Raw genomic sequence first — 13,118 nt, forward strand, 5'->3', positions numbered from 1 at the left:
GTTTGTTAACTTGCTTCACCAATAACATTCAAAAATAATAATATAATACTATTGAATTATACTATAATAGAACCTACCTATTTTATATGTTTATAATATATGCAGTAATAAATACTAATATTACCTATATTATTATATTTTATTGTACTATTATAGAGCGCATTACAGATGTTTTATGCGCTTATACTACGATTGAGTACGCAAATATTATATATATATATATATAATACAATTGTATTAAAATGTTTAAAACAGCTAATCCAGGTTATTGCAGCTGGAAAGAAAATGCATGGACTTGCATTTCCAATTACATTACATTTACTTGCTTTAAATTAAAATATCGTAAGAAGTCTACGCAGGGCTCTGGATAATAATCCTATCTTTAAATTTTATAATATTGAAGATCATTTACTCTAATATTAAAAAACAGAGTAAAACGGATTCTTCCGAACGTAAATTTGCAATGTCATGCGTTATAGTTACAATTAATTATAATTATTACTACTTTTTTTCCTTTTAGAGTACTAAGTTTTATTCTTAAAATTTATTTGATAGTATTTCCTATTGTTTGGTGTATTCTATAATAAATGAAGATTATTCAGATTTTATATCACACATTTTTTTCCGTGTACCAAATGTTTTACACAGAGAAAAAAATCAATTAAAATTTAGGACATCTGAATTAAGCATTTATTCAATTTTCTTTGGTAATTTCTCCGAGTATAATGAAAGTTAGAATACAGGCAATCCATAATAATATATTGAACATTTGTTATTATTTTCTTTTTATCTTTCTAATGTCAATAACAATCGTAGATTTAAACTTTAACAAACTAGCCGCTAGCTCTGTTCTGAATAATAGGTTCTCGAACTCGGTGATTTGCATCATTGCTTTCAATTTTTTTTGATGATAATAATATATCACGAATGCACGATACTGTGGTGAGGTGAACGAAGCGGGACCAGTGCCCAATACCCGTTCACCATATCCTGTCCGGCTTTTTTCCGTTAAAATTGTATATAGATAATTATTATATACAGTATGTATAATACCCACGTACCTATATCATAAGCGATTTTACGAATGCACTATTCTTACACACAGTATCCAACAATAAATATGAAATTCAATTCAGAAAGATGCGTAGGTATAATTGAGAATTTTAAAATTGTTATACAGCCATTCGAATATTTTAATCATAAAGGCAACATCCGATGCCTATTCAAAGGTTTATTATTTTATATCAAACAATATCGAAACATCGAAATTCGATTATCCTCATTGCCTCCGAAAGAAAAACAATAAAACGGTCATATTATAACTTTTTTTATAAAAACTTTGCAGAAACAATCAAAGTTTAAACAACAAAGGTTGGTGTGTCCATATTCTGTGGACCAGTGTGTTGTGGATTATTTTCCTCGCAGTGTTACCAGCAAGCGTATATTGTAAACACACTTAGTCACATTCGTACGAAACTGTTGACGTTCGTTCATAATATTTGTAATATTATTTCATTCCGACGTGGCAAAATTCAATATTACATTTCAAGTGGATCATTATCATTCATAATTTCATAATTTCATCATTACTGATATGATTTACCCACAGTCTGATAATAAGTTTTGTTTATTAAAATTGATCGAAAATTTTTTTCAGTGATGTTTCACTATTGCGCAATTTATTTATGCTCAGAACCGCCAGAACCCTTATCAACATATACACTTGCACTTTATCACAAGACATTTTAATTCTCAACCCACTACTCACCGGCCACCACCTTCTTATCGATTTAATAATATTTTACGGGATATTTAGTTGTCAATGTATTAAGTATTTCGTAGTTTTATATTCGATATAGGCCAGTAAAAGTAGATTATTGCATTTTGGAAATCACCACTGCAGTGACGCATAGACAGTCCAGCCTTCAGATATAATCTATAATTTATTCTTTAGTGTTACTTATATCACAGAACATTAGAACAACGATATCAGGGTACATCATCATTTCATAATAGTGTGTATTTTATTCGAGTTATTTTAAACCGTTTTCATTCTTATTTTCTGTTTTAATGGAAGTCTAAAGTTCATAAATACGAATAAAAAAACTTTAATATAAAGCAATCAAACAAATAGGAAATAACTAGCGAAATATATATTAAATGATATTGCACAATTCGACCTATTCAACCCATTAGACAGTGAATATACATCAGCTGTATCCGTATAATCAGTTGATAAGTGTATCTATATAATATTGAAACATAAATTTGTGGAGTGCAGTCAACGGTTGAGCTCAGTACAAGACACATCATTCAATTCATCTCGCACAGCCAAAATGATGAATGAACAATTAATTGGAGTAATTGATGTCGAATCTGAGATAGTCAAATTCTCCATTCTCAACCACAGTGGAAATATTGTGTTGGATTCATACAGGCACATCAAACTAATAAAACCATACCCTGGTTGGGTTGAAGTAGATGCTGAAAATATTTGGAATGCATTGTGTGCTACTATTAATGAGGTAATAGTTAAATTAGAATTAAAAAATTTATCAAAAGATAACATTAAGATAATTGGGATTATAAATGAAAGAGATACTGTATTAGCATGGGATTTAGAATCGAGTAAACCGCTCTGCAATGCAATTCATTACACCGATACTCGTACAGACACCATCATTCAAGACTGTATATTAAATTGTCCAAAAGAACTTGATGATATTGAAGACGCAACTGGTTCAAAAGTAACATCAATGTTCAGTGGAATTAAATTAAAATGGATAATTAATAATACACATATTATTCAACACCCTACTACTATGAAGAATATTAAATTTGGAACATTGGATACTTGGATAGTTTGGAAGCTTACTAAAGGTAATTTATATGTGACGGACATAACCAACGCTTCTCGGACATTATTAATGAATTTAAAAACTTTGGAGTGGTCTTTAGATGCCTGTAGATTTTTTAATGTTCCAATTTCTTTGCTGCCAACAATTAAGAGTTCTTCTGAACACTATGGAACTATAGAAGAAACACCTTTAAAAGGTATATCAATTGGATCAATATTTGCTGATCATCAAGCTGCTTTGTATGGGTTACATTTTGATAAACCTGGTCAAATAATGAGTAATTACGGTGATAGTTGTACAGTGTCTTGTATTATAGGAACAGAATTTAAAAGGTCTAATAATGGATTAATTACAACAGTAGCATACAAAATTGATAAAGAACCAGCAGTTTATGCTTTTGAAGGTTGGACATCAGTCGGTGGTAAAGCGATAGAATGGCTAAAGAATAATATGAAAATTGTAGACAGCGACAAAGAAATAGAATCATTAAACATAGATGCAAGTGATGTATATTTTGTACCGGCTTTTAATGGATTAGCAGCACCACATTGGAAACCAGATGCAAGAGGTATTATATGTGGTATGACTCATTTTACTAACAAAAAACATATAATTCGAGCTGCATTAGAAGCATTTTGCTTTCATACCAAAGATGTATGTGTTGCATTTGAAAAGGATACAAATATAGTTCCATCACAGTTATTTGTAGATGGTCTTTATTCTATTTACAATAATATATTAAGTTATCAAGCTGATATTTTGGGAGTAGACGTAATGAGCTCACAAATGACTGACGACATGGCTATCTATGGTTCAGCTAAAGCAGCTGCAAGAGTCTTAAATATTTCACTAGGAAGTCATCAGTGGTCACTTAACATATTAAAACCAACAACAACAGAAGAAGAACAAAAAAATCGGTATTCAAAATGGTTAAAAGCTATAAGGCGTAGTACTGGAGTATCAAAACCACAACAACATTGTCAAACAATAAATAAATATAATAATTTTAGTTCAAACTTTTTATCCACAGCATACTTAATGGCTATGATGGGTATGATGGTTTTTTCAGATAAGAATTAAGATTTCATTAAAAAATATGCAATTGTTGATAAAGAAACAAATAAAGTTACCCAAATATAAACTATTATTTTAATTTTGTGAAATCTTTTAGTACCTAGGTTAATTTTTGTTATTATGTTAGCTGATCAATTGTTTGTAAGCAATTTTTTTTTTTATGTATAAAAGAATACCATTTATATATTATATCTAACTAATTAAATAGTTTAGTAATATAGTACACAATTTATGTTATAATACATTTAAAATTATTTATAGTAAAAAAGCCAACATTATAATATTGTAAAAATAGTAATAAGTCAAATGCCTATACTTAATCAACTTGTATAATGTAAATAAAAAAAAAATTGTTAAGTGTAAATAATATGGATTATATATACATAATATACACATAGAAGATTGAAAAAAACACTTTTTTTATCTCCACAAAATACAAATACCACAATCACAAAGGTATTTAATTATTTGAATAATCTTTATTCAATTTCAACGCTTACTTATGAGTTTAAGTTTAATTCATTAATAACTGTTGTTTTTAATAAATTAGGTGCTGAATGGTGAACACCGATATTAGAATTTAATATTATTAATATTATTTTAAATTAGTATTAATATGTCTATGTTAAACTTGTAGCATGAACGACTACTTCATTATTTGATACCCGACAGGTGTATATATCAACTACAATTGCTAAGTTTGTATCAACCAGGGTATGCATTGGATATAGCACAATACTGATAATAATGGGGATAATAGTTATCTACAAATAATTTATAATGAAAATTGAAAAGTATAAACAGATTTATCGTATTTGACGAGAGAGAGAGAATATTGGTAGATATAATCAATCTAAACATATACAATCATGGCAGAGGAGTAGTATAGTTCACACAGAGCCTCCCTCGCTGTTGTTTAAAAAGGAAAAAAATTATAATATGTTTAATAGATTATAAACATGTACAGATATTATAAAAAGTTGAACAGATTCACTGAGTAACTTAGTATACTGAGTACACCGAGTATACTTCATTGAAATTATTATAATAATTTGCCTTATTTTATTTAATTGTCAAATATTGCCATCATATTGGTATATGGAAATTTATAATATTTGTCTTTCAAGAACATAGATTATGGTGTATAGAATCTTAAAATTTGTAAGTATATTAACACGTTGACTGCCATGGCCGCCGGCGTTCATTTGTAAATTTCAAATTATATGTTTTTGTGACCGCCGGCGTCCACAGTTGATCATAACTACTACGCCACATGACCGCCGGCGGCCATAAATGAATATGGTTTTATATTATTAACTTTTCCATGGCGCTACAATAATGCACCCAAAAAAGTGCCGTGGCGTAGCGGGAATCATTACAAATTTTTTGATGTATTAAATGTATTTTTTAAATTTTTTTTATATTTTTAATCTTTTTTTCAAATACATAGTATAATATACAAATTTGGAATGACACTGAAAAATATACTTGGCGTACAGATGATGCATAATCGTGTGACCGCCGGCGGCCGGTGGCAGTCAACGTGTTAATATTAATAACTTAGAACTAAGGGCCGTTTTCACCAATACAGTTAATCATGATTAACGCTTAATTGGCTGATAACAAATATTTAACCGGCCAAATTCGGTTGATTAAACTCCGATTAACTTTAACCGTGATTAACTGTGTTGGTGAAATCGGCCCTAAATTGTGTATAATAATTATGTATATTGTATTCATAATAAATATAATGGTAAATAAGATTAATAATCAGATATCAAAATGTCTAAAAAGTAGGTTTAAGCAGGTACATAAAATGATAATTTTTAATTACATTTATTAATATATTTTATTTAAAAAACCTAATTTTAACCTACCTATCATTAAGAATTTCAGTCACTAAAAAAAAGCAACTATATGCCTAAATAATATAATAAATAAACATTAAACCAACCTAACCTACTTTTACTATGATTCATCAATAAGTGTCAAAATAATTAAATTCCTAAATAATCTTTTTTTTCATGAGACTAAATTATTTGTAATACCTACCTATGATACGTACCATACCTACCTACTCATCAATTTTGTTTTTAAAATATAATTAAACTTCCCCATCTAATAGATATTTCAATATAAATTATAAGTAATAATTACAATAATGATTTTGATTTGTAGATGTTATTAAAGAAAAAAAATGCCAAGGTCTGGTTCAGACGACCATAGTAACTTCTCAACCATAAAATTAATGTTATGTAAACTGATACTATCATATTTCAATTATTTCTGTTCCGGGGAGTTAATAAAAAATGATAATATTAGTATCTTCTGGGTAGTTACTAACAATATACCTTAATATAACACTATAAACTATAATAAATATTTAATATTATTTTTAATCCTTCAAATTTAGATATCGAGGATAATATATCACAACACTTTTCTATAGAGTATACAGATTCTTAAAGTGATTAGATCAATTAATTATTTTCTAGTACATTTTAATAATTTTAATAAAATATTTTATCTGGATAGGTACCTAAGTACATTGAGAAACTGAAAATAAAATAAATACATGAAATTTTATAAATTATTTTTCAGTCAACAGTAATCAATGAGGCTCAAGACATATAGAATACTGTTCCTACTCCCTACCTTACACAATCGTTATTACCTAATATAACTCTGTCTATATAATATTAATTAGGTACCTAGTATAAATATAAACGTAAAAATGTTATTCTGTTTGTTATGTTGTAGGTTTTCATTGACCATTGGTTGGTTATTTTTGGAAGACTCATCTTACCCCCCACTTGTAAAAATAAAAAGATTACTACACTACGCTACGGATAAGTGAACGACTAGTTTGCACAGGTCAATCAACCATGTGCACATCCACAACATATACCTAAGCAATAAGCATCGTTTAAACTTTTTTGTAAACGTTTTAAAATATATGTGGTTGAACAAATTTGCTCGACTGCCAACGGACAGAATAGACAAACAGTTAAGCCAGGTTCACACTACCGTCAGATTGTGCTTTGTTTTAAAGTAGGCATGTAGGTGATCCACATAGTGTCGGTAACGAGTTACCCACCCACAGGTTGAATAGATCTGATATTTATAGACCCATATTAAAGTGGTGTCGACGGCTACGCTACAAGTTAACCATACCTTCGGGGAAAGCCTGGTCGCTCAGTATGTACTGGATGAACTTGTTGGTGATGAAGTACAAATGTCCCATGCCGGCCGCTTGGAACTTGGTGGTGCTGATGTACGCCGTGGACACGTTTGGGCTGCTGAACTGCACCTGTTCGTACGGCATGACATTGTGCAAATGTTCGGTAACGCCTTCCATGAGCCTGAGCTGCGGCTTTGGCTTGGCGAAGTTCTTGAGCCAGTTGCCCTCGGACCGCACGGTCAACTGCAACAGCAGGGCCACGCACACCACCCATCGGCCGCCACCGGACATCGTAGCCGACGAACACGACACTCGCGCTACGGTATTATACTCGCGGGTATCCCCGTCGGTGGTTACACTCGCGGACACATGTCGGACCGACGTCGAGTTCGAGTTGTCTGCCTGAGAGTTGAAACTCACGAGGAGTGTATAGACAAGGGGAGGCGGGAGGGGAGTCGGAGGAGACTGCGGCCGTTGGACGGATGTCGGCGCACAGATTCTGTGGCTTTGTGCGTGCGTGCGTAATTTATTGTTTTAAATGATTATTTTTGAATATTATTATTATTTGGTATAATGGCAAAAGCCAAAATGTTGATACAAACTCCTGGGATATCAGCTGTGCTGAGGGCTCCTGCCTGCAGGGTCGGCAGGGGACAGCGAACAGGTAAACAAAGGAATTATATTACACGCACTCTAGCGGACACCACGCGGGGCCGACGGATAAAAATGTTTACTTTTACAATAACAACACACCGCCTACCTACAAATGCCTAGAATCAATTTTAAATAACTTTAATATATTAAAGTGACGAAAAAACCGTGTCGTAAACGGAAAACGATGGACGTGTTTAAAATAACGTCTTGCCGGTTTTCAAACACGATTACTACTACAATTGAAATGGCGCGCGGTGGCCGTCGTCGCGATCACGTTCTGAGCAGCGTACGATGGGAAAGAGGCACGTTGCACTGGGCACACTAGTAGCAGTGCACTTCGGCGGTAAATCGCGTTTTCGCTGTGTGTGACGGACGGAAACGTCTAGCGACGGACCGACGACAATGAACGAGTCTACACTCTACAGTCATTCGCCGCCCAGCCGTTCCCGGAACAGGTTGTCGGCTGTCGTTTGCCGCTTGGTGGGAACGCTCGTGTAGGAGGTGAGTAGAGGGCCCCCCCCCCAGATCGATATGGACGACTGGAGCGACGCGCAGCGGTCAAATACCGTCAAACGGGTACCCGGTCACGACCCGCAGTCTCACCGACAACGACCGAATTTCCCCCTCGGCCGACAACACGGTCTTGGCCGTGCGAAATGGGCCAAGGTTATATTATTATTACTATCGTCGTCCGCACACTGCACAGGAGCATGGCGACCGGAGGATCGTGTTTTCCTCCCGTGGCCCACACACATCCCCTCCACTCATCGAGATATTCCCCCCCAAAACCCACCCACAAACGACGCTTTGGCGGGTCTCGCGAATCGGGAGCACGAGGCGCACGCAGATCGACCCGACTTCAAAGTGTTCGTATAGGTATAATATATCTACTACAATAATCTATGCTTCTGTTGTCGTCTACTTGTCGGATGCAATCGATGATGCGCGCGCGTATATATTGTATGTACCTAATCTATACTCTACCCGTGACCCACCGACGTCCAACGTCCGATCTAGGCCAATCCGAAAAATTTAGAAACGTCCGTTCGCGCTTACCTACTTGTACCAGCAGCTGTATAGGTGGTAACATAATATTAATTGTACGCGCACACAACCAGACAACCTATCTAGTATCTAGTATAAAGTAAAACCCAGTACCACCCGTCCACCCACCTATAGTCAACTGCAGTACAGGTACCCATTATATTATAGCCAATAGGCCACCGCCATAATTTATAGGTGTGCAGTGTGCATAATATATTACAAATCGAGTTTTGACAAGTTACGTCCAAGTGGCATCGCTTGAAATCTATATTATGTAGCACTTGCACTCTGCAGGGACGCCCGTAGACTAAAATTTCAATGTTGGTACATGATATATTTTGATGCAAAAGCCCTCCCTCCCCCACACACGTACACACCACTCAAATACTCAATCCTCACAAATCTCCCCTGTGAATACAAAAATATGTAAACATTGTAAACACAATCAATCAGAAACACGTATAAAAATGTGAGTTTTTTAATAAAAACCACCTCCCTTCTCTGACCGTCACTATATCGCAATAAGTAGCTAATAACACTTTTAATATTTTATTAATATGTTGAATTTAGAATTTAGAATTGTAAATTTTCAGTTTTAAACTTTAACGTAAACACTTAACACAATGCCTACCTACTTAATTTAAGACTAATGCATGGGTAACATGATAATTTATACAATAATGTATATTATGTATGAGTTATGTGGCTATGCAAACACGAATTAGGTAATATTGAATATGACACGAGTATGATATTTATTAATTCCATATTACCATAATGTAGATTACTAATATACTAGCCACAACATAGCCATAATAAAATATACATTTTTTTTTAAATAATTACTATTCGGTAATATGTTGTATCTAAACATAAAGACTTACAAAAAATAACAAGTAGTAAACAATTCTAATAACAAATAACTATTTGGTTATGAAATAAACTTTTATAATATGAGTACCTAAATGACGTTGTTTTTTTTTCCATAAAGTATACAAATTATAAACCCAAATATTATAGATAATCTGATTTTCGTGTATCATCAGATTTTAATATAATAGTTTAAATCAAATATCCAATGTAAATAATATGATATATGTACCCTAATGCTCGGAATACGTGAGGCTAGTTTTTCAAGCTAGGATAGCAAGCTAGGTATTCCCAGCGCCTATCCTGGCTTGGAACAATACTAGCTCAAAAAATAGAACGCAATCCCATTAAACTAACCTGGCTTGATATGCTAGAATATTCACTAGCTTGCTAGCTATAAAACGAAGCTAGCTCTGTTTAAACGAATCTAAAATTACTAGCTTTCTAGCTTATACTAGCATTACCTCGCTATCCTAGCTTGAAAAACTAGCCTCTTGTATTCCGGACATAATGTATAATATGTACATCATAAATCCAATTTCATTATTCGTGTTAGGTACTTACAAATATAAATATTCCAATGATAATATTTGAATTGAATTTTATAAATAAATTAGTTTCAGCAAATATTTGAGGATTGCTTTGTAAATAATGATGTAGACATTATCTTAATACATTATTTGTAAATAAACTTAAGTCTGAAGTGCGTATTCGCTGCTATAGCAGACCAACCCAATCGAAGCATTTATAAGGAATATTATAATATTTACCTATATAATATATTTGTATATATATTTTTTAAAGATTTAAACATGTACTAAGTTAATACATCACATATACTTACCAGATATTTAGGAATAATTTCAAGGGCACCATCAATCAGAACTTAGGGAGTATAGGGGCTACAATATCATAAAAAGTAACTTAAAGCAACGAAATTGCTTTTATTAAATAACAGAAAATAGATACACAAGTACACAGGTTTATAACATGTAAAAACGATTTTCCTGTGTATATTACTGGTATTATAATATCATCAGAAAAATATTCTATTATTTAAAATTAAAAAGTTACTATCATTTCACATTTGTATGGACGTCCTTGACTAAGTTTAAACTTATCAATCTTGAGTCTTGACATTGGTGTTATAACTTATAGGTACCTAGACAGGTTTAATGGAAGGGTATTTAGGGCGAAATATTTTTTCATCTAGCTGCATAATATTTCTACAGTTGTATATATGTTGTATCTCTTAATCCACAACAATTCATTCTAACATTCATTTCTAACATAGAAATGCTCAGAAGCAATTAGCATTTAATAACTTTCAAAACTTAATAGTTATTAGTAATTAGTATGCAGGTTTTTAAAACTTATAGGTTTGAATAAATTGATTTCTACCTATCAATTATCATAAATTATATAATATTATATACAATTATTTATAATTATTTATATAATGTTTAAAAAAACCCCAGGCTATATTTTATGATCTAATAACAGCAGAAATGTTCAACCAGCTCTCAAAAAAAGTTATCGTACTTCTGACCTGCATGTTTAACTCAATGCTCAGATTACCCTACTTTCTAGTATCCAGTAATATGGAAGTATTCTACTGTCTTTACTATAATTCTTAAACCGAAAAAAACATCTGACGGTCCATCATCCTATAGATCAGGGATCGGATCCGGAACCCAAGGTTTTTGCACCGGCCCGCCAAGAAAATTAATGTTTATATAGTTAGTGAAAATATAGTTTTCATTGTTATTAATTTATTGAATTAGGTAATAAAATAAAATACATTTATTATTTTAGATTCTGAGTGGAGCAATGAATGTATTGATTTTACAATGATATGTCTTATTTTATTTTCATTTTTATTTGTGTCTGTGTAAAGTGTAAACAATAAGTTGTTGAAATTATGCTTCGATTTTCAACTTCAGTATCTTGTTCGATGGGAAAGTGAATCTAGTTGGTGATAAATGTTCGGTCATAAAAATGCTATTTTTTTATTCTGGGTGAGAAGTAAGTAATTGTAAAAACTATACATATTATGTAGTAGGAGTGTAGGACAGTTGGTATTGATAAAATAAGCCATGATGCAGTGCCACTCTGGATGTTAAGGTACAATTACTACAGATATAATTTCAAAGAATAAAAATATTTATAGTATAATAGTATATAATATTTATAATTAATATAATATAAAAATAATTATTTATTCAATTTATCGTGGGAAGGAGTTCTACAAAAATTCTTGAAAGTTAAAGGGACAAAGGCAAAAAATATTTTTATATTTTTAAAATAGAAATAAACTAATGTTAAAAAATCATGCAAAAATTGCCAACGGCACGTAGTGTTCCCAAGCGGTCACCCATCCAAGTACTAACTACGCCCGACGTTGCTTAACTTCAGTGATCGGACGAGAACTGGTGTATTCAACGTGGTATGGTCGTTGGCGATGAAAAAGAAGAGAATAACATTATTTAAATCAAGTAATTATAACGTTTTTACGCATTACAGATTGCAATATACTATACTAAATAAATTATAATAATTAATAATTATAACTAATTAAAAGTGTACTACATACTAATGCAAAGAAACAAAGTTATATCTGGAGGGGAGGCTACAACCAACCTAACCAAACTATTTATTAAATATAACTCATAAGGGGCTTATATTTAAATCAATAAGGCATATTTTTGGGGGAGCTAAATAGTAGTTAGGAGGAGATAATTCTTATTTCTAAATTTCCAATTTTTTTTTTATAGATGTCAATAATGTTTTATTTGTTTGGTAAAAAAGTTTGAAAATGTAATACAAGACTTCTAATATATTGTTACAGTGGTAGGTAGTTGAAAAATTAAAAAAAAACATAATGAAATTTTTTTTTATAAGCACTTTAAGTTCAAATTTTGACAAAATATGTGAAGATCACAAAAATGTTCAAATAATTTTGACCTAGAAAATAATAAAAAAATGTTTTTTAAATCCAATACAAGATCTAAGACTAATTTAATACAAGATTTTTCATAAGTTTGTCTACCTTTATCAAAAAAAAATGTCTACTGGAAACTCAAATTAAATTGATTTACCATTTGAAGTTCAAATTTTTACAATATTGGATACCCAATTTTCAAAATATATTGACTTATTTTGGACTGTTTACGGACATTTTTAATTTTCAATTTTTTTTAGTTTTTATTAATAAATATCAATAAAATGTTATTTGTTGGGTCAAAAACCGTGAACATTTAATTCAAGGCTCCTGATATATTGTTTCAATAAAAGTTAAAAAATATTTATAATGCATTGGCACAATTCATTTTTATAAGACAGTATTTAAAGTTCTGCAATGCCAAAGCGTATCTCAAATTTGGCACGCCGTAAAAAAAGGTTATCCTTGGTACAACAGCTGATTATAGATATATTAG

At 31.8% G+C, this 13,118-nt stretch overlaps 2 protein-coding genes and 1 non-coding gene across 5 annotated transcripts in view; 1 reads left to right on the plus strand and 2 right to left on the minus strand.

Annotated features, from left to right (window-relative positions):
- Positions 1-8,211, minus strand: part of LOC100161610 (prominin-like protein) — a 32,222-nt gene extending 24,011 nt beyond the window's left edge. Inside the window, exon 1 of one of the 3 annotated variants that reach the window (XM_008183074.3) lies at positions 7,107-8,211. In XM_008183074.3, coding sequence (XP_008181296.1) covers positions 7,107-7,404 — 298 coding nt within the window. In that variant the 5' untranslated portion in view covers positions 7,405-8,211. The remainder of the gene's footprint in view (positions 1-7,106) is intronic. The other 2 variants (XM_008183073.3, XM_001946562.5) reach the window with 2 other exon arrangements.
- On the plus strand, positions 669-4,049 carry LOC100159565 (glycerol kinase-like). The gene has a single exon (XM_003243288.4). It carries the CDS (start codon positions 2,337-2,339, stop codon positions 3,936-3,938), a length of 1,602 nt encoding a protein of 533 aa, XP_003243336.1. The 5' UTR covers positions 669-2,336; the 3' UTR covers positions 3,939-4,049.
- Positions 8,212-12,022: 3,811 nt separating the features above from the next.
- On the minus strand, positions 12,023-12,141 carry LOC115033996. Its single transcript, XR_003839338.1, has one exon. It is a non-coding gene; the product is annotated as a 5S ribosomal RNA (ribosomal RNA).
- Between the last annotated feature and the right edge of the window lie 977 nt (positions 12,142-13,118).

Source organism: Acyrthosiphon pisum, chromosome A1 (assembly GCF_005508785.2).
Source record: "Acyrthosiphon pisum isolate AL4f chromosome A1, pea_aphid_22Mar2018_4r6ur, whole genome shotgun sequence".
Classification (NCBI taxonomy): Eukaryota; Metazoa; Arthropoda; class Insecta; order Hemiptera; family Aphididae; genus Acyrthosiphon; species Acyrthosiphon pisum.

What these genes read in the sequence shown, in the direction of transcription:
- LOC100159565 (XM_003243288.4), top strand. Translation starts at nt 2,337, where the DNA reads ATGATGAATGAACAATTAATTGGAGTAATTGATGTCGAATCTGAGATA.